The sequence below is a fragment of the Chrysemys picta genome, chromosome 8 (genome assembly GCF_011386835.1).
Source record: "Chrysemys picta bellii isolate R12L10 chromosome 8, ASM1138683v2, whole genome shotgun sequence".
In the NCBI taxonomy this organism is placed as follows: domain Eukaryota; kingdom Metazoa; phylum Chordata; order Testudines; family Emydidae; genus Chrysemys; species Chrysemys picta.
In genome coordinates, this window is record NC_088798.1 from 103,709,232 (window position 1) to 103,731,207 (window position 21,976).

The 21,976-nt window shown below is 44.8% G+C and overlaps 2 protein-coding genes across 12 annotated transcripts in view; both read right to left on the reverse strand.

The window, feature by feature from the left end:
• The window catches only part of RNF130 (ring finger protein 130), an 86,143-nt gene extending 76,087 nt beyond the window's left edge, over positions 1-10,056 (reverse strand). For 5 of the 8 annotated variants that reach the window (XR_010590087.1, XR_010590086.1, XM_042850951.2 and 2 more), the window contains exons 1-2: positions 9,453-9,891; positions 8,776-8,811 (exon numbers count right to left, since the gene is read on the reverse strand). Coding sequence is in view for 6 of the 8 variants with exons in the window: in XM_042850951.2 (XP_042706885.1) it covers positions 8,776-8,811; positions 9,453-9,720 (304 nt within the window). In the remaining 2 variants the exon portion in view is untranslated. Of the gene's footprint in view, positions 1-8,775; positions 8,812-9,452 lie in introns of all 8 variants that reach the window. The other 3 variants (XM_065556018.1, XM_065556017.1, XM_005295823.5) reach the window with 3 other exon arrangements.
• A 7,037-nt stretch (positions 10,057-17,093) lies between these two features.
• FLT4 (fms related receptor tyrosine kinase 4) overlaps positions 17,094-21,976 on the reverse strand; it is a 98,480-nt gene continuing 93,597 nt past the window's right edge. For 3 of the 4 annotated variants that reach the window (XM_065556014.1, XM_065556015.1, XM_065556013.1), the window contains one exon: positions 17,094-21,300. In XM_065556014.1, coding sequence (XP_065412086.1) covers positions 21,081-21,300 — 220 coding nt within the window. In that variant the 3' untranslated portion in view covers positions 17,094-21,080. The remainder of the gene's footprint in view (positions 21,301-21,976) is intronic. The other variant, XM_065556012.1, reaches the window with a different exon arrangement.

The following is a 21,976-nucleotide window of genomic DNA, read 5'->3' on the forward strand; positions in this document are numbered from 1 at the left end:
AACTCTTACAGTGAATCACTCCCCCTTCTTATAGAATTTATAAAATATCTACTATACACTAGTGCTGAGCATATCAGCACTGTAAGGGACAGATAACCGAACTAAGTCAGCAAGTTTAATTGTCAATAGTTGTCCATTATCATCCGTCATCTATGCTCAGTTATTCAGATGCCATTTGGAATGTACAATATTTTTCACAAGCCTAGGACTTGAATATATCAGCTGGATGGTCTCCATGACATAATGAAAAGCAATTTAAGAGTAATTTAAATGATTGCTAATACAAATCACTTACATATGAAGAGATCTGATCAGAAGTCATTTATGTCATTTCATTATTGTAGAAAAAAAAGTATCAATAAACAGACAGCCATTTTTGTACTTTTCACTATAGATGCAAGTGCAATGATGTGGGCTAACTCAAAGTGATCTGTTACCAGCATACAGGTCCATCTTAGGACTGGCACAATCAGTATTTGGCCCATATCCCCTTCCCTATATTTGCTGCTGTACTGTGAACTTGTTGGGTGATGCGGTTTGGACATCCTTCTCACAGATTATAGCAAAGTCAATTTAGCAAACTACCATTTTCATAACTAATGGGATCTAATGTTTAGCAAAATAAAACATCTCTCCTCTTCTGTTTCAATTAATCTGCATATAACAAGTCTATTGAGTGAAGTGATCATCAGTCACTGGCACAAAGGGGTGCATCCCTCTCCATAAGCAATTTCCATAGCCAAAAATAAGGATCTTGACTACCTCATTAAGGAAGTAACACTTAGTTCAAGAAAGTAACTATGGGCACTACTGTCTCCTTATACAGAACATAATAAAAACAAAACTTCCTTCAACATAAAGACCAATTCTGATCCAAGTTCACAACAGAAAATACTCTACCCAAGGAATGGCCAGTCTGAACTTACCTGAAAAGTCCTTTTGTTCAAATAGGAAGTACAGATAAGAAATATTCCTTTTCATCGTCTAAGGTCTACATCGGTTATAATGGTCTTTTATTAGCAATGTGAACCCAGTTGAAGGCAGATATATTACAATTATGTACACACTTTTACATGCACACAAGGTCACAGTACAGCTCCTCTCAAAAGGAAGATCAGATGACATTTCGATGTCCTAGTTACAGAATTGGAGAATGTGTGAAAAGACAACTACATGGCCACCACCTTCAAGTTCCCCTAACCTTGGCTAATTCTGATGAAATGATGCCTTGATCCTATGATGGGATCCCCAGGGTGCAACCAGGGATTGGGGTACTGCTGAGCCCTTTGTCTCACCAACCTGGGCTCCCTCTCACATTGTGATGCTGTGACAAGCTGCAAACCACTCCAAGTACTGCTCTTACACAGCCATCCACAGCCAGGGACACACCCAGCTGAGTTACGTGAATACTTTCACCAGCCACTCATGAATCAACAATAGACAGGCTCCAGCCAATTCCCCACAGCTCCCCGGCCTAGGACCTCAGGGTTGTCCTGTCCTGCCCTGGTCAGAAGCCTGACCAGTGTAAGTTTATTACCCAGTCCGCCCCTCCCTCAATGTCGAGAGGGCATGCACCAGTTTTTGTTCCTGAGCAGATTCCTCAAGTAATTCAAGCAAAACACAGTTTTAGACATAAAAATAGGTTTATTAACTAGGGAAAGATAGATTTAAAGTGATTATAAGTAATAAGCATGCAGAGCAAAGTTGATTTCCTAAGAAATAAAAGTAAATCTGAGTTCTATAAACTAGACAGGATTTAAATCAAACAGTGTCTCATCCTGATGGTATAATTCCTTAATACACAGGCTGGGATTCTCCTTTTTAGCCTGGAACTACCTCCCCAGTTCACTGTTTGTCCTCCAGATGTGTCTCCAGGTTGTTGAGTTGGGGGGTGGAGGAATAAGGCCAAATGAGGATGTCACTTCCCCTCCTTTATAGGTTCCTCCAACTTGCTGGAAAGATCTTTTGCTATGATGTGCGTCAAGCAGTCACCATTGTCTATGTGCTTTCTCTGAGAGGTCTCCATTGTATATAGTTCCTGGGTTAGTCCTTGTGTAAATGATTCCCCTTAATGGGCCATTATCAATGTCTGGCTGCACCATTTCTGTACCTGAAAGGCTGGTTGTGGGTGTTTCCAACATCACAACATATTTCAGTAACACACATAGCAAACTTCATAACTTCACATACAATGATTGCACATACAATCCAACAGGATATTAATATTAAACAGATCAAGACTTAAAATGATATCTCACAAGGCATACTTTGTACAAAATATATCAATTATATTGACAGTGGTGAATATGGGGGTGCCAGGGTGTTGCTTTGGGGTACAGAGTGTCACAAATCCCTAAACCACTGCTTGACCACATCATGAAATAAGTCATATTAGAGGTCTTCCTTGAGACCAAACACATAGTGACCATATCAGATTATCCTCTTACAGTCAATTCTTCTCACATCAGGCAGCTAGTTCAAGCCTGTCTAGCTCTTGGTGCAAGATTGGCCCTTGTGACAACAGACAGGTCACTTTGTAGTAGAAATATGAGTAGACCTACTTGCCATGTTGAATAGTTCTCCTCAACAAGTAGTGGTGGTGGAAGAGGCATAAGTGTGTTTTCCTTCCATCTCTTAACCATTTGAGGAGTGGCTGCTGGCCAAGTTCATGAACCTCCTCCTGAAAAGCTAGACACTAGTTAGACAGTGTGTGGTTGCAAGAAAAAGCTAACAGGTCCATTGCCTTGGTGTTGTAGGTCTTTGTTTTTCTTCCTAGTGCCAAGCCTGACTGTGATGGTATTCAGCTTTCCCTTATTATGTATGGTGCATACTGGTAACAGGTTTGCTCTGCCCAAGACACCAACAGTTGTGTCTTTCTGGAAAGATGAAGACGTGATTATACTCCATTTTGTCTACATAGGCCACGGCAGAGATGTGGTCTGTCATTACAAGACTCTATGGAAAATGCACAGAAGGAATCTATGCTGTGAATCCATACTGGATGGCCCTGACCTCTAGCCAGTTTATGTTGTGCCTCTTCACTTCCTGGGATCAGGTCTCTGATCTTTGTCCTTCAGTGAGTACTCCACTCTCCTAGATCGGCATTGGTCATTATGAACGCTCCGTCTTCCTCATGTACAAGGAATCCTTTTTTAAGTCTGTCCTTCAATCACCAGAAGATGAAAATGGTAGCCAGTTTGGGGGGGGGAGAGAGATTCATTACTAAACAAGACAGCAGAGTGTATGGAAAAGACAGAACCTCTGAAGAAGCCTCATGTGGACTCAGGCCCATACTGGCATATCTATGCATGACATTCTTGAGAGAGAGAGACTGAGGTCTCTGAAGTTGTAGACTTCTCATGTGAGTGCCCTTAACTTACCTTGCCTCTCCTATGACACTAACACGTTATAGTGTAGGTGGTGTCTCAATTTTTAATCACAATCAATATTTGGCTCTTTAGATGCAGCATGAAGACACAATCCTCTAGAAACCAGGTTGCATGCTGGGTATCCATTGTTGCTTTGTCTGTAAATGGGACCCTCATTAACAAGTTGTCCAGGAAGGGAGAGATAGGGGTCTTTTGCTGTCTGCGGGCTGCTATTAGGAATGCAAGAACTTTTATGAAAGCTGTAGAAACTGAACAACCTAGAAGAAAAAGGATTTGCTTTGAAGAGAAATACGTAGAGTCCTGCGTGGATACACAAATGTGTATCCGCATCCAATCTGCGTAGATTTGCAGGGCTCTACACTGGGGGCTGGATTGAGACTCTGAGGCACCCCACACCTCTGTAGCCAGTCGGGGAGAGATGCGCTGGCAGTTGTGGGGAGCCACGGTGGACCCTCCACTTGCCCTGGGCAGGGTGCCCGAGCAGCCCACGGCCCCTGTCCCTGCCTCCCTGCCCAGTGTCCCTGTCCCTTAGCCCGCACACCCAGGGCAGGTGGAGATACAGGCTCCCCACAGCTCCTAGTGCAGCTCTCCCTGACCCAGCTCCGGATGGGGAAAGGGGTGGCTCAGAGCCGCAGACCAGCTACAGTAGGAGCCAGCGGGAGCCACGGTGGACCCTCCACCTGCCCGGGGCATGGGACCCGAGCAACCCCCAGCTCCTGTCCCTGCCCGTCAGGCTCTCCGCCCAGGGCAGGTGGAGGATCCGCGCCATGGTTCCTCACAGCTGCCCACCCACTCTTACCATCAGAGCCTTGCGTGGATAGAAAATTTGTACCCGTATCTATGCTGGTATCCGCATAAATGGTCCACAGATATCCGCAACCCTGGAAGGGGATATCCGCTGATTTGCAGGGCTACAGAAATATGGATTTGTTAACATGAACAAGATCAAAACACGGGGCCATCAATGCCAGGCAGCTCTTCCAAAAGTTGTCCAACTAAGGATTAGGTAACATTCAAACATGCAGGCTTGTGCAGCAAAAATATAATAAGACTTATGCATTAGAATTTAGAGGCTAGAACTCCAGATGGAAGAATTAATGGCAGAAAAGCAGCAGTCACCTTACCTCTTCCTATTTTAAAGAGGCAGTATCAGTTTTGTCATGTGTTTTTAAAACTGTTGACTAGGTCAGTCTTTTAAAAAGCATTGCTTGTATAAAATCTATCAGAGAGTTTACATAAAAGAGCATTTTAGCTACAAAAGGTAGTATTTTGGATTTAACTAAATTGATTAGGAGAAGCACTTTGAAATGAGAATTAATCTGGTTTCAAAGGACTCATTAGTTCATATGGAAAGAAAGGAAAATCACTGCAGTTTATGCAACTTTTTTGTAATAATTTTTTTTCTTGGTAGCTCAATAGAAAAATGTAATTACCACTTAACTGTAAACCCCAGTACAGTTTTAGTCTAGCTATATCTCCTAATCCCTATTGTCTGACATGATTTAGGCTATATGCATCCATATCCATCTCTGCCACAACACTTTCCTCACAATGCTCTCCCTGCTCTTGTTTGTTGGTTTAGTCAGTCACATATTGTCTAAATCTCAAGATTGTTCACAATCTGGGGCAGGCATTGTGTTTTATTTGTACACTCCTAGTACAGTGGAGCCCAAACAGGCTCCATAGGTGCTGTCGTAATAAAAAAATAATAAAACAGTACTATGCAACAGTATGTGGTTGACTGGGATTTGCAAAAATAGCATATTCAACCCCTAGAAAAGGACATGCCTTATTTTGCTCAATAGTTTCTTTTTCACACAATTAAGGAAGACAAAAAATTAAGGAGACAAGAAAAGTCTCACTTGTCTGCCTCCAATAGAAAATGGCTGAAAAGGTGTTCACATATTAAGTCAAGGAAATTGCAGGATGGGAGTACACCATTTCTAACACTGATGCTAAGCATCGCTGGGAAAAACAAGTTACAAAAGCCAAATTCCTATGGTTTAGTTTCCTTGGTTTATTTTATAAGTGTTTAAAATCCCTGGATTGTACACATACACAAGTGATCATGGGTTAATATTGACCACAACAAGCTCCCAATTCCCAAGATTTTTCACTGTGAAAAAAAATATACTCCATAAACTACTTAGTTCCTTTTTAAAAAACATTTTCCAGAGAAAATTTCAAAGATAGAGCAAGCAATAAGAAGCCACTCTAAACACAGTAATGATCACTGGGATAATTACAAAAAGATCCATTAGAAAACTACATTGTCAGAGTCTTACAGATATTGAAATAAGTCAATTTTGCTGATTTAAAGCGACAGAATAATCTTTAAAATCGTATCTATAGTCCTAGAGAAGCTGGTCACAGACCTATAAAAGAATTCTTTCATCATCATTATTCAGCGCACAGATTACTTTATGACATCAGGTTTCCTCATCAGTACTTTTTTTATGATCATCTCTATATTTAGAAAGTACATATTCTCATGATAAAAATTAAGTATTTGGTTTTGAGTAATTAAAAAAAAAAAACCTATAGTTTTTGGGGTAACCATAAAAGGACCCAAAACACATGTAAGTGGAGAACACAAGAACAGATGAGCTATTCAGCCTTTATATTATCATACTTACAAAGGTATACATATATTTATGCTGTATTTCCATTTTAGGGTAACTGTGATATAGTCATACCATTCAAGTTACACTAGCAATTTACATTCACAGAATCACTTGTGAATTACCATCTAATCAAGTAAAGTTTCTTTGGGTGGAATACAGCTTTTGAAACCAGATATCAAATTCACACAAGTTTTAGCAAGGCATAGGGAAATCAAATTGTCTTAATGTGCATACTAACAGGACAGAGTAATAAACTGGAAGTATTTCAGCTACATATGTGGACAGGAGAGAAGGGAAAAATGCACAAGTGTAAAAAAATTGCAGCATGATGCAATCACATCTTTAACATCTGGGAAGACCACCACATAATTGCAGGGGACTAAAGCATCTTAAAAAATTGTTTTAATAGCATATAAAAATATTGAATAAACAAAGAGCCAAGTCATGAAAACTACCTAGTACCAGGAGGAGTCCCATTATGGCAGTTAAGTATCTTCAGGATTGGTCCTAATGCCACTATGTGTGAAAGTAATTTACTTCTCTATATGCAAAGAACAAGAGACTACAGTGCACTGAAGTAACATTTGCACACAAAGAGGGGCATTTCAGGTCCTCACAGAGATGCTCTCAGTATATGCATAAGCAAAGTCATTATGCTGAGCACCCAGGTTCACGAAAATTCCATGCAAGACAGTGATTGAGTGGGCTGCTACCAAGCCCTAACTTCACTATCAGTAAATCTGCATATATAATATCACAAATACAAGGTCTTTTCTGCTCAGCCTAAGTGACAGGTAAAGAGTCGATGTATAGACAAGATTACAGTCCTAGTTCAGCAAAGGACTGCACTAGTTATTCTGGTTTAAGAGTTATTATCTTCTTAAACTCTTGCAGCAAGTTAAACAGACAAGGATAAAGGTATTAGGGCAACTGCTAGTAGCAGGATGGCATTAAGGCTCACTTATCAAATACAGCAATACAACCAACATAAAACAAAAAACCCTTTAAGACTATTTATAAGTGTGCAAACAGGTATGTTAGTTATAGCTTGTGAAATAAATATTTCAATTTTCTCTACACTAAATGAATTGTGCGATACTATTATTTTTACCTGTGGGAAAATGTGTCTTTGCACAAATAAAGAAAATATGCAAGGTTTTAACAGAGCAGTATAAAGCACTTCATAAAAGAGATTAAAGGACGAGTGGAAGACAGTTAGGTCTACCTTTATAAGCTTCTCTTGCCAAGCTGAAGGACAGAACTGAACTTGTTCAGCAAGTGATGACATATCAAACATCAATGATTACAGCATGTCAAAACCGCAATAATTCAGGTCTGCAATTTCATGATTCACCATGCTACCTAGCTGAAATTATTTGTCATGTGATACTTTTAAGGCTGTTCATGGACTTGCTAAGGTTTTATTTCGCTTTTCTCTTGTTATTCCAGTGAAAATACTATCATCCTTTGACGAATGCTTTCATTAACTCTTTGGAGATGACTATCAGAATAGAATGGAAAACACTGCTAGAATAGAATTAAGGATTGTTTCCTCAATAATTTTTATTGATCAAAGATGCAGCACTTCGCAGTAAAGGAAATCCAGATGTTAGACTCTTTCATATATTAAAAACAATATGTTAAAAAGATGCAAAACAATGTCTTATAGATGGTATTGTATCTCCTTCCACTTTACCAAGATAGCATCTTAATTTCATGTCAAGGTTTTTTTTTTTGGGGGGGGGGGGGGGAGGAAGGGGTGAAGTGGGAGAGAATAGAGACTCAAAAAAGAGGTCAACTACCACTGGAGGGCCTTTATTTGAATTCCAAATCCATCCCTCGCAAGTGCCCTTCGGGAACAATCATTCTATGGTTTTATTTTGACTATGATAAAAAAAAGTGTTTTTCAGAATGTGTTATTCTAGCATGTTCTAAGTAACACTTCTAAAAACCTCTAGTGAAGCTCAAGGCTTCAACTAGACCAGCTAGCATGTGCTAAAATACAACTTGCCTTGACACTACAATAGACTTTTAAAACATATTACCACATTCCAAAAAAAAAAAGATGAAAAAATCCACTCATATTTTAGCCTAGTCAAGGCAAACCCTATAAGTGGCCTTCAGCATCAAAACAGAATATTGTGATGTTAGGATTTGTGACAGGTAATTATGACAATTCAAAAGATTTTTTCAATTCTTTAAAAAAAAAAATTGTACATTTTGGGTTCCCCCCCCAAAAATACTACTTATTAGTTTCTGGGTTTACATTACAAGCAGTAGAAGATAAATTTTATATTCCTCTCTCTCTCTGCAGAAGTACAGCATCCAGAAAACATGCTAGGAGCCAGATATGATCCATTAAGTAAGCCCATTATCCAAGAAAGGTAGCAGCCTCCAAACCCTGTGATACATCATTTAATTCAAGAAATACCATTTAAAATTTTTACTATTTTGACTTGCTTAAGTACTCCTAGTTAATGGCTTTAATTCCAGCCCTGACAAGATTAGTATCATTAAAAGAACATGAATAGGTTAATATTCTCTCTAAGAATCTCACATTTTATTTATCAGAATGCAACCAACAAAAAAGTTAAAGCTATTACATTCACATTTTATTTAAAATGCTAATATCACACTAGTTACAAAAATAATGCACACATTAATAAAAGATGAAATCTGGGTAAGGTGTAATTACACAGAGCCACATAGGTGGTGTATTGTTTGTATCAGATGCAAGCATACTGTGGGTGTCTGAGACTCACCAGGATGCAAGCTTAGTGACTTCAACCATCCTGTAACTGCAAATACATAGAAATAAGGTTAAGTGTATAACTGACTATGCTATCAAGTAGTTTCATGCAGTTAGACACATCAAATTCTCCTGATAAATACCTAGTATGGAAGTTCTGAGAAGAGACAGTTTAGCAATTTTGACATTGGGGATAGTGTATTAAACAAAGTAATGTATAAAAAATACCTAATATCTAAACACCGCCATTAATTCAGAAAGAATGCATGAGTCTTGACATGACTAACACTTGCTGAACCCTGTACAACTGCTCAGTACTAGCACACTCAGAAACAGATTATGAATATTCTAGCAAGGGAAAGTCCTCCCTCCTCTTCTTTGCCAGAGATAACAATGAAAGTCAGCAAGCCTGACACACAGATATCTTGTTGACAGAGCAGTTACCAGATAGCAAGTGAATGATTTACTCTGAGATCAGATTAGATAGTTTACTAGTCTCCACAGCACAAGACAGCACCGGCCAAGTTTATTTTGTTATTAGCTGTGTTTATTTTGTGTGTGCTACCCAACATAATCTTACTCAATAATCAAGCATACCATCCAAAACCCATAAAAAGATCTAGGATACTTTCAAGGCACAGCCTCTCCCTTCACAATAAAGGAAAAGAGGTGGTCGTCAACGATATTTACCTCCGTTGATAGGCACTGGTGCCAGCAGCAGGCCTTTGACCTCCACTTTGGGGGAATCCTGCCCGTAGCGTCCACGATCGATCCTTAGTAACGTGGGGCTGACTCGGTCGGGGTTCAATACAGTCACATTGATGAGGGCTGTGTAATATGCCTGACTGGCATTATCCGCGCTAGCCAGCAAGACACAACAGTTAACCAGAACCAAGACTGGCAAGGAAGAGAGACGGTTCCAATACTGGGAAGTCCACTTCGCGAGCATCATCTTCATCCGAAGTGGCACGAGCACAGAGGGAGCTGTAAAGTGTCTTCACAGGCCCAGGCGCCTCCGACAGCACAGCGCGGGGGTCGATTCCCCCGCACGCAGCAAGGGGCCGCGGACTCGCAGCAAGGCAGCCCCCCGACAGTCCATCCACCGGCCAGCGGCACTGCAGGTGGCCCCAAGGAGCTGCCGATGAAGCCCCCCCCCCCGAACTTGGACTCACAGGCGCGGGCGGCTCCTGCGCATCCCGCCACAGCCCGGCCTCGGGGGTCAGCGCAGGGCTGGCGCGGCTCGAAGCAGCCCCCCGCCGGGGCGGAGAGTCCCGCTCTGTGCCCGCGCTGCTACGGAGAGCGTGCGGCAGCCAGAGCCCCCAGCCGCCTGCCGGGCCGGGGGGATGCGGCGGCGGCTCGCGGCCCCCCGCGGCGTGTCACCGGGCGGGGCGCGCAGCGGGCGCCGGCCGGCGCGAGGGGCCCCCGCCGGGGTTGCAGGTCGCCTCCCCGCGCGCTTCGGAGTCCGTCGGGAGCTCGCCGCCCCTCCCCCCTAGCTTCAGGCTCCCCCTCAGACTCGCAGCCTCCCCCGCGGGCAGGGATCCGCTCGGTGCCGCGGGGGCTGCCCCGCCTGCCCGACCGCTCCCGCTGACGGCTACCGCGCCATGGCCGGCTCCGGGCCCGTCCCCGCAGCGCCTTCCCCAGGCCGGGGCTCCTGGAGACGCCGACCCGACCCGTTCCTCAGGCAAAGCCCGCGCTCAGCGCACCGAGCCCGACAGCAGCCAGCTCCTACTTCCCCGCCTGCTGCGCAGGCGCACTAGGCCCCGCCCCCGCCCAGCGCCATGAGGGGGCTCTGGAGAGTCACGCCCACTTGGGGGCGTGGTTAACGCGGGGAGAGGGCGGTTCTGCAGGGAGTCACACCCACCCGGGGGCGAGGTGACCTAGAAAGGGGATGGCTATTACGCTGAGGGGAGGTGCCTGGAGGGGTGGGGCGGGGCTAGTCAGGGAAAGGTGGGGCGCTAGCAGCAGTCTGCTGCACCCTATGCTTGAGGGAGTGGAAGAGCTGGGGAGAAGGGGTGTTTCCCACTAGGATCCGAGCTACTTCCTGTGAGAGGTTGCATTGGCTCCTTCCCAGCTGGGAAGTGCTGGGAGCTGCACCTTCTGATGGGGATGGAAGGGCTGAACCCACAGATTTGGCTGCCCCAGGGGAGCAGGGGTGACAAAGCTGAACAAGGCCTAAGGGAGGGAGGTGTAATGGGTCTCCTTGTCAATGGGCCTGGGAGAGAGTAGGTTTGGGGAGAGAACTGCTCTTCACCGCTAGAGATAGGTCTCTTCTGGTTGGGACCACATGGGGATGGTCTCTGGACAACAGGATCAGATTCTGCTCTCAGTTACTTCAGTGACTCACCAGAGTCAGTCAGGATTCATGGTGTCATATGTATGAGCAGGATATGGCCCTTCTGTCTCCAAGACTGCCATCACCTCTGCCTTAAATGTACTGAAAGGAAAATCAGAAGGACATAACAATGCCCTCAGGTTGGACTCTCAAGACTTTGATCTGAAGCGGCATCTGATCTTTGACAGGCTCAATTTTCTTAACAAAAGAATTTGCAAAACACAACTACTGCCATTCTTCCTCGGAAGCCCTGTCAGTGCCTCTAGGACATAAACTAGAATTCAATAGACTATTAAGAGCCCTAAATACAATGGTTGGGCCATTTTAGATACTTTACAGTTATTATATTGAAGAAATACTTGGCTCACTAACTCCGTTTTCTGATTCAGGGATTTAGACAAGGACAAACACTGTGCCTAGAGGGTCTCCATTATTCTTTTAGCTTTTTAACCTCTAAGATCCAGAGTTCTGCTGAGTACCAAGTAGATCAGTGAGCATGATTAAAAGCACATGTCTATAATGGAAAAATGTGTGTTGTATGCATGGGAGGAAGGAGGGGTTATGTGGGAAAGTAAAAAATAATTTAGCCAATTGAAACTAGAGAGAGAATTTAAGTAGGTATGGACTACGGTGTAACAACCTGATTTGGAATTTGGCTAGGACATTTGGCCATTGCTGCATGAGTTGGCCTTTGTTTTCTGAAGTAAAATGAAAAAATGTTAATCCTATGAATACTGTAATATCATAGTTTGAATAATTAGATTTCTTCAGTTAAATAACATCATAGAAGTTCCAAGGATCTGGGTCTGTGCATGGCCACAGGAATAATCAAAAATAAAACACCAAAAAACCCTTCCAGGCCTCACATAGGCAAAGTATCTGAAACTTATTTATGGGAAGGAAAACTAGTAATCCAGTATTTCAGTCTTCACAGGGCCTTTGTTGAGAATACTTTCTGAATTCCTGAGCAAATAATTGTGCTGATGTTCTTTTGAGATATGCACTCCCTGATGACTTTACCAACAGCTGTGGAAGACCTCAAGATAAGGGTAGTGATTAACCTTAAATATTGTGGTTAAACTGCTCCATTCTATAACAGTTGCAGCTTATCCTGTTGTGATGCACCTGGTCACAGATGCATGTGAGCTAGCAAGGAGAAAGAACTTCCTGTATTTTCTTTTACCTGTAACCAGGCGGTTAAATTCTATCCTTGGAAATGTCCGTGTAATTTCCAATGAAGGTAGTGGGAATCAGATGTGTGCCTCTGAGAGCACAAACTGGCCCACGAGGCCCACTAAAGGCATGTAACTTGTGGAGCTGTAAAATCCTCTGAGATGCTGCTTATGAAAAGCTCTATAGAAATGTCAATACAATGCAGGAAATGTCTTTGAAGCAGCAATGGAATGTTCTGCTTTCGCATCATATTTTCCCCCCCTCCTGCTTGGGAAATGCTGGGTGAAGAACCACAATGATTTCACTAATGGCCTCTAAGCATTTTACAAAACCTTTCATCCTGTATACAAGGGGGAGGGACCACAAGGCAACGGTAATGACAAATGCTCATATTTCAATAATGCCTTCAGAGGTAATGTTCCAGAACCCTATCTCATCACGCTTGGAATACAGATGGCAGTTTAATTTTATGGGCCAGCAGCTCTGTGGTGTTTAAAGCAAACTCAGAGCTAGCACTTTTACTGTTGAAATACCGCTTTTCCCAGAGCAGTCCTCATAAACAGCTGGATTCATCTTGGCACTGGTGCAGGCACCAGCCCCAGGACGGAGGAGAGGCAGTTTACTCCTCCCCTGTTCAGTGGCAGCAGGGGCTGGGGTGGCCCACAGTGCAAATTAAGGCAGCTTGCCAGGCTGTGCTAATTTGTGTCCCTGCTTCAATGGCCCCTATACGGCTTTGTAGAGGCACAGAATTCCTGGGGTGTAAAAATGCCCCACCACACACTCCTGCCCCCAGTCTGCCTCCTCCAGTCCATCCTTGCCCCAGAATGCCCCCTAGCCCAAGGCCTGTTGTGAAGGCAGCATGGTGCTGGTGGAATTGGCTGTGCTGGAGGCATTTCTAGGTGGTCCCTGACACCTGCTCTGTAGCGCCTTTGTGCCAACCAGAAGGAGCTGCAAGGCAAGGATGAATGGGGTAAAGCATGTCATAGCAGCTTTTTGCATTTCTATAGAGAGCATGGTCTGGAGGTGTGCGCACAGTGATGGACCTCAGGAGATGCTGATTTCTCACCCTGGGTCTTGATGTGTGATGCTGGGACATTCACTTCCCTTCTGTATTTCAGTTTCCTCAGCTGTAAAGTGGGGATAATAATAGCAACCCCACAGGGATGTTGTGAGGATTATTTGGTTAATGTATGATCCAGCCCTTTGAGGGTATAAGTATTAGTTGTTAATACTATGCTTCCATTCTTCCAAAGATCTCAAAGCACTTCATAAGCATCAATTATTCCTCACAACTCTCCTGGGAATGAAATAAGAATTATCTCTATTTTACAGCTAGGTAAACCAAGTCACTAGGACATAAACTGACCAGGGTCACACAGCAAGTATCAGAGCTGGGAATAGAACATGGGCATCCTAACTCCCAGTCCCCTGCTCTAACCACACTAGACTATACTGCCTCTACATTTCACTTGAGAATTTCTGCCTTTTCCCTCTGCCCCTTTTCTCTGTGTTACTTTTTTCCCCATTTAGTACTTCCCAATTCATGAATCTCCTTGTGGGTGCTACATTCCATCATCTCTTCCATGTCTCCTGCATATTGTGGGCCTCATTCTTGAGCACTTTCACCTTGCATCTTATATCGTCAGTAGCACCTGTGAAAAGTAGGTGTACAACACCACCAAATCAGAATGGTAGATCACTTTGCACAGGTGTAAATGACTGCACAAGGGATCACCTTTTCTCTTGTGTTTCAACCCTTTTACACCAGTCCAGCAGACCTGGCCACTGGAGAATTTCCCTAGGTAGGGCAAATCTCTAGGTAGCATACGGCTGGCATAATGCCTCTCTGCCACACCCCCTCACAGCATTGAGGGCCTGGTTAAGAAAAATGGGGCATGACCTTATGGCTCTAGGTAGTCAAATGTAAAATAGAGCAGTCTGAAGGCTCTAATTACAAAGGGGACTGAGCAGGCCCCTGGCCAACCTGAGAAAAGGGGAAAGGTAGTTTAAAGCCATATTTGTTCTCTTACACCCTGTTTTTGTGCCAAGGATAGCACAGCTGCAACGAAGCATTAAACCCAAGAGGCAAGGCAATTGTGAACTGTACCCTTCTATGCCTGGAGAGTCAGCACTGGTGTGTGTACTTTCCCTCTCACTCCCCACGAGATGCAGAGAGTTTTGCTGAACTGGGCTGTTACAACATCATCTTTATCTGCTGTCCAGCATCTGAGGGTTTGTCTACGCTGCAGTAAAAGACCTGCAGCATGGCCATGGCTGATCTGGGTCAGCTGACTCTCATGGGGCTTGGTTTGTGGGACTACAAACTGCAGTGTAGACATTCTGGCTCAGGCTGAAAGGGGTGGGGTCTCAGAGCCTGGGCTCCAGCCTGATTTCGAACGTCTACATTGTTATTTTTAGCCCCACAGTGCAAGCCAGAGTCAGACTTCATGCGGCAGGGTTTTTTGTTTGTTTGTTTGTTTTTTGCAGTGTAGACGTACCCTGAGGGCCTGTTTTTTTCCAGAGATTCAGAGATTTGACTATACTGCCTCTAAATTTCTCCTGAGGTCCCTTCCAACCCTGATATTCTATGATTCTATGATTTCGCAAGCTCACCCTATTGTGGTTAAACAGAGGAGGCTGCCAGGGTTTGGCTGGCATTAAAGTTCGTGTATTTTCAGGAAACGTTCATACTTTTTCTTAACTGCACAAGTTTCCCCAGTGAAAGAGCTGCTGAAAATTTCCGTAAAAGCACATCCTTCCTCTACCCCAGCGCAATAGGCTTAAATTTCATCCCGGTCTTTACTTTTTATGGTACAAATGTTCTTTGTCAAAAGTTTCCTCCACCTCCTCCCCTTTCTCTCTCTGTCTCCTGTGCATCCCTCCACAAAACCGGCTTCCAACCTGCAGAGCTGTGCCTCACCTGCCCCTGAGCCATTTCCCATCCTGTAGAAGAAACTGTTAGAGCTACAGCACCACCTAGGGGAGTATTGGAGAAGAAAAAAAATTCTCACCTACTTCTGAGGGCAGCTAAGTGGAGCTCAGACAACAGGCAGCAGCGCGCAGCGGAAAGGGGTGACAGTGGATGGGATTCACAGGGAGCAAAAATGGATCTGGAGGGGTCTTGAGACTCTTGATCATGAGGTCAGGAGAGGTTGTCTACAGTAGGGTGTTTCTGACAGGGTGCTTTGGGGCTCGCTTTGACTTTTGCCAGCCAATCTCAGAGCATCACCATATTTGGAGGAGGCCATTCATACATCCTTCTAGCTCAGTGCATGGGCGCCGGAGCCTTCCCAAAAGTGGTGGCCCCCCCCGAGGCCACAACCCCTTCCTGCCCGTGGTGGGGCCAAAAGCAGCACCCTGCCTGCCCCCTGAGTCTCCTGCTCAAGGCAGGTGGAGGGACCCAGGCTCCCCACAGCTGCCTGCATGGCTCTCCCCGACCCGGCTCCAGCCCGGGGTGTGTGTATGTGCGCCTCGGAGCCACGGCCTGGCTATGATAAGAGCTGGGCGGGCAGCTGTGGGTAGTTACGGTGCAGACCCTCCACCTGCCCTGGGCGGAGGGCCTGGGGGGCAGGGACATGGGCTGGGGGCTGCTCAGGCCCCCCGACCAGGGCAGGTGGAGGGTCCATGCCACAGCTCCTCACAGCTGCTCAGGCTCCCCGGCTGTGCTCCCTGGCTGGGCTCCACACTGGCCTGACTGGGAGGTGGGGCGAGGAGGAGGGGAAGGGGCAGGGTCCACCCCAGTGAAAAGTGGACAGACTGGGCCAACCCACTTTCAAAAAGTGGGAGGGCCCTGGCACCCCCGGTTCCAGTGCCACTGGCTCAGCGGTTCATTCACCGCAACCCCCTTCTGACAACAAAACTTACTACATGACCCCAGGAAGGGGGACTGAAGCTTGAGCCCGCCCAAACCCCGCAGCCCCAGGGTGGGGGGGCCAAAGCTGAAGCCTGATGGGAGGTCTGTAACTGGAGCCCGGCCGCCCAGGGCTGAATCCGTAGCATGAGGCCTTGGGTTTCTGCTTCGGCCTCTGGCGGTGGGGCTCAGGCTTTGGCTTCGGTCCGATCCCCAGCAAGTCCAATGCCAGCTCTGATGACACTATTAAAATGGTGTTGCAACTCACTTTGGGGTCCCGACCCACAGTTTGAGAAATGCTATAAAATTAGCTGGATAACATGTGCAAGAAACAGCCATCGGAGGAGCGGCAACATTAAAGAGGGTAAATTAGAAAGTGTGTCCCATTTGGGTAGACTTTGGCTAGACAATAAAACATTAATGAAACCCCAAAGTATCTGGTCAGTATTTTAAGGGTCTTGCTGAGTGAAGCTCTTAGTTTTCAGGTCATTGGTTCAGATAAACATACTTATCCAAAGTGTATCCGGCTTTATCCAAGGATCTCATGAGAAAAGACTAACTTTCATCCTGGAAATGCCACAAGAACAGCTGTTTCCTGCCTGAAAGGAGGAAATGCAAAGAGACACACACGTGAAATAATAAAACCAAAACATGTTAATTGATCTGAGTTGGATTTCAAACAAGGTTTGGATTCAAGCTTGAGTTTTATGTGAAGATCACAGTCATTGCGACTTAGCAAGGACCAGTGTCTCTGTAGCTGCTAAAGCTATGTAACTTCAGAAATCATAGAATCATAGACTGTCAGGGGTGGAAGGAACCTCAGGAGGTCATCTAGTCCAACCCCCTGCTCAAAGTAGGACCAATCCCCCGACACATTTTTGCCCCAGATCCCTAAGTAACCCCCTCAAGGATTGAACTCACAACCCTGGGTTTAGCAGGCCAATGTTCAAACCACTGAGAAATGACAGAAAGCAGGTGAAAGTTATGACTTTATTTAATTTCACATTTAGATATTACAACAAAACTCTTAATGACAAAGTTTAACAAGTACTATAGGAGGAGAGGGGGAAAAAGCAGTGTTCTAACTGGTTTGATATATAACTGTGAACTGTCAGAGACAGGACTCAAATAAAGTGATTTTAAAAAACCCATAAACACTCCTGTGTAACACACACACACACACACACACACACACACACACACACACACACACACACACACACACACTCTCTCTCTCTCCCCTACCCCCCCCCCACGTGCATCAAAGGCCACTTCACCAAAACGTTCAATGCTGCTGTGGCAACAATTGGTACCAGCTTAAAATATTGGCATGTAAAGGAAGCATTACTTGATTCACATGTATGCCAATGGCTTTGATTGGGGGTGTGCATACGTACAAGCAAGTAGAGAATACATGCCAGTGCTCTGTGTCAAACACTTTATTTTCATGAGAGAGGAATGATCTGTAATAACTAATGAGTGGTAAAGAAAATGAAACCAGCAGTATATTGGTCATTTTTTAAGGCATAATAACAAATCTCTTAGCCTCAAAAATTAGGTTCAGTTAAAAATAAAAGGAGTGAGGGTGTTGCTAAACCTAATAGGTACAGAAATTAAACCAGGGGTTTTAAAAGTTGAAATTGTCTACTGTAATTGTGGAAGCCCAAACATTGCAGCATGGGGCTAGTGCCTCAGAACTGAAAATGAAACAGATCAACCTCATTTCATTGCTCAACCTAAGTAGCAGAATGTAAAAAATGGCAGAAATGATGAAAACATTGATTTTTAAAACTGTCAATTTTAATAATCATGGATGGTGGCAATAACATAGGAAAGAATGTCAACTTTTACCACTATCATTTTAATCTTGATAGTGTGCTTTTAAATGACTGAAAATACAAGTGTCTATACAACTGTGCATGGTCACACATTACATTGATACTACATCAGAGGGAGTGTCTGCAGAGTAGACAGGTTTACTCATATTATGGGTATGTTACGCATGTATTAATGTTGTTGCAAATATAATAGGATTTGATTCCCCCACCCCTCCTGCCCCTCCACCCTAAAGAGGGTACAAAATATAGGAAGCAAAGCAAATCTCTGCTGAAATACGTCATTCCAGCTCCTTGCTCTTGACCTGCAGATGGACTCACCCAGGCTGCCTTTAAACAATGGATTTTAGTGCAATAACTTTTCCATAGACTGATGCTTGTGCACACGTATATGGAATGCCCATCCACGCTGTATTCTGAATACAGAAGCACAGACAGCAGTGTGGTTCATTGCTTGTGATGATAACCAGGCTATTTCAAAAAGCCCTGGACACACTGCTCTGGGAAACTGTGCTGGGACTCTGTTAAATGTGGGGTTTGCTGGTACATTTTCAATCATCGGATTGAGAAGGCCTTTTGGCTCCTTTGTACGGTGGCGTTTTATTTGTTGTTTTATTGGTAAATATTTTTAGGGCTTTTTTGCAGTGAAGTGTATTTCCAGGTGAACTCTTTTCTATGGAACATTGAAGGCTGGCAGATGTGATGAGTATAGTCAGGACAAAAAAGGCTGGGTCTAAAGGATGCATCAAGAGAGTGGGCTAAATTCAGCCTGGGTTTATACCAGCTTCTGCCACAGTGAGCCAGGAACAGAATCAACCTCCCCAGAGCCAAGGGGCTGCTGCAGCTGAAAAATGGGTGATAGCATAGGGCATGGCCTAGGCACCTAGAGGATGCACTGATTCAGTGTCTCTCCTAGCAGCCTCCATCAGTAGGGTTCCTTACTTGAGTCATGACTGCAACTTAAACCTACTCTAGCAGCTGACAACTGTGGGGTGAATTCCCACGGGGTGCAGTGGGATTAGCAGGCACAGGGAGGTCTGAGTTTTGGGGAATCTCCTCCAGCTCTCTGATATGCACATCATACTATAATTCCACTGACACAAAAGGGAAGAACAATATTTTGGTGGACTGATTTTGTGCCTTGCGGATGTCTATATGTAATTTTAAAAACAAAACCACCTACATTCCCATTCATCAAGTAAACTCATAGCCCCACACTTGTGCAGAGAATTGTAATCAAACAGACAAGACATTGAGTGCAGCCACGACATACAACTCTATGTGGGAAAGGTACAGACAACGGTAGTGCCAGCTTTATAAATGCACAAAACCCTCTTATGGAGGAAAAATAGAATCTGGAAAAATATATCTGATACAAAAAAAACAAAATAATAAAGTCAAAACAAACCCCTTAGTTCTATACATAGAAGCCTGGCCTGCAAGCAGAATTCCTCTGGTGCTGAGACGCCAAAGGTATAGGGAGCGTCTGCCTCTGAAAGGTGTGTGGGATGAGATGCTAAAAGGAAACTCACAAGCTGCTCAAATGAGCCTCGTCACAAAGATTCCTCTGACGCTTTTGTGAAGATACTCTGTGGCAGGGAGAGGAAAAGGAGGTGGGGAATGGCAGGGAATCAGAACCGAAATGTGTTCAGATGAGCTGCACAGAGAGTCCCCAGAGCTTCTGAGCTCATGTGATTTCACATAAAAAAGCCACTGAAGCTGCTTCTGTAGAAACCAATACTTCTTGATCCCACAGCTAAGAAAGCCCATTGGAATGAAAGACAGGTTCACTGTGCTGCAGACTCTGGCAAAGTGCTGTGATAGATGCTGAAGAGGAGTCTGTCTGAGGTGTGGTCTCCCCTTTGGAGATCCTGCTGGGGCAATGGTTCACTGGCTGCTGAAAGTGGATGCAAACGTATGTGAAGCCGATATAGTCTATCCAAGTTAATAGCACTTACCAGACCCACAACGCAGGGTTCTCTCTTCCACTGCAGTGATGCCAGCAAAGTGATGCAATTTAAAGGGACCTTATCTTTGTGCTTTGTATTCTCGGTTGTTTGTAAAACCCTTACAGCTCATTGCAAATAAAAATATCACATCTGACCTCTTTGATCTTTTCCTTTCATCAAACACTGATTTTCCCTCTGTGTTTAGAATCCAGCTGAAATTAACATGACTTTGTTTTGTTTCCTTTTTAATTGGAGCAACAAACTGTAGCAGGGCTCTGGGGAGAGGGATGGTTAGTTACCTGCTGCCAGCACAGCGTGTATAAAACTTGACTTTTTCACAGGTCTACAAAACCAGTGGATGTTTCCCTGTCTCACTGGGGTGACTTTAGCTATTAACTGATAACCGTTTCAGGGCTTGTTGCTTAACATGGCAAAAATTATCATCTGATTAGATATAAAGGCAGGTCTCCATTGCTAGGGATGCTAAATGCCTGGGGATAATTCACAAAGGAATATTGGTGGGACTGGATGAAGTGGTTTTGAGGGGCCGGGAGTGCTTTCATGCCTAGTGGGTTACACACACATTGGTATGTTTACGGGGAATATCTGAATCCACTGGGATCCTCCCAGCCACCGCTCGGAAACGTCCTGCTCTTGTTGCTGGTACCACTTCGTAAGTCTTCCCTTTGGTTCTGTCCCTCTCCTCAGTGGCTGAAGTCATGAAGACTCAAAGCGTATTAAAAACAATCCAAGGAAAAACATTTGAAGCTGCACATTAGGAAGAGCCTTGACTCAGACAGATCTATTTATATCTGACCTGAAATGGGGCGTATTGAGTGGAAACCTATCTGAATAGAGGCTGGATGTGGAGAGGCAGTTGCAGCACTCAGCACAGATACACACTAACCAGTGGCATTAGTCCGTCTCACCCGTACAAATAAAACAAAACATCCCAATCAATGATGTGCTCTCTCCTGTGCCTGAGTGGATCAGAAGCTGCATCCTGAGTCATCAGTCTGTAATTCCGAGGTGTTCTCGCTCCCTTTCTCCATCTGTTTTGTGGGGATTTCCTGCTGTGGTTTGTTCTAGGTTGGAGGGGAAGCTCCATATGGCAGTGGCAATGCAGCATGAAGGGTGGAAGGTGGTGTCTTGGCATGGTGTCTCTGCAGCCTGTTCCTGTTAATACTGCTCTGAGAAGAAGGACGCATGGACAGCGGAGGGACTGGCCCCCTCTCCAGGTGGGGTGTAGCTGCCATCCTCTGAGTGTTCTGACAGTTCCCCATATTCACTGTTGTAAAAAGTCTGGCCTCCGACCTGGGACTGATACAACGGTCGACACCTGCCTCTCAGGTCCGACTGTTCCACTGCCAACTCTGCATTTCGACTGGGCCCTTTACTGCTGTTAGCAAAGAGAGATGCAGAGAATCAGTTCAGAGCAGTACTGGAGAAACCCAGCACCTCTCAGAGAGGCTTCCCAGCATCAGAAAGAACCCCATTAAAGAGCTGGTAAAGCATGGAGGCAAGGCAGGCATTCAGGGGGACACCCTGCATGCTAACAAACAGCCAATAAGCTAACAGCCAGTGCTCTGATACCCAGCGCTCTAACATTCGGGGCACCCACCACACTGATATGCAGCACACTCAGGCCCCGGGCCCGAGACTGGGAAGGTGTGCATGTGTTAGAATCTTCCCACGCAGGCTGCTCTCTGGAAGCTATTTCAACGCAATGACTGAACTAGTCTTTGTGGGGCCCTTATGTCCAGAAGAGGATCCCCGGGTCCCACTCCCTGACCTGCCTCTGGCTCTGCTGCGAAGTAGCTTTTTGCAGCTGCATGATTATTATGACATTGTTTTAGGCTTGCAGCTGGGAACCCCAATCAAGTTTCAGGACCCCATTGTGTCAGGCACTGTGGAGACAAGTAACAATGAAGACAGATCCTGCCCCAGGCAAGTCCAAGTTTTGGTGTCAGACAGGATGCAACAGGTGGCAGAACAAACCAGGTGGGGGAGTGCAGGAGGACAAGGTAACAACAGGAACAGAGTTCAGCAGAAAAGCAGACATCTCAACTTACCAC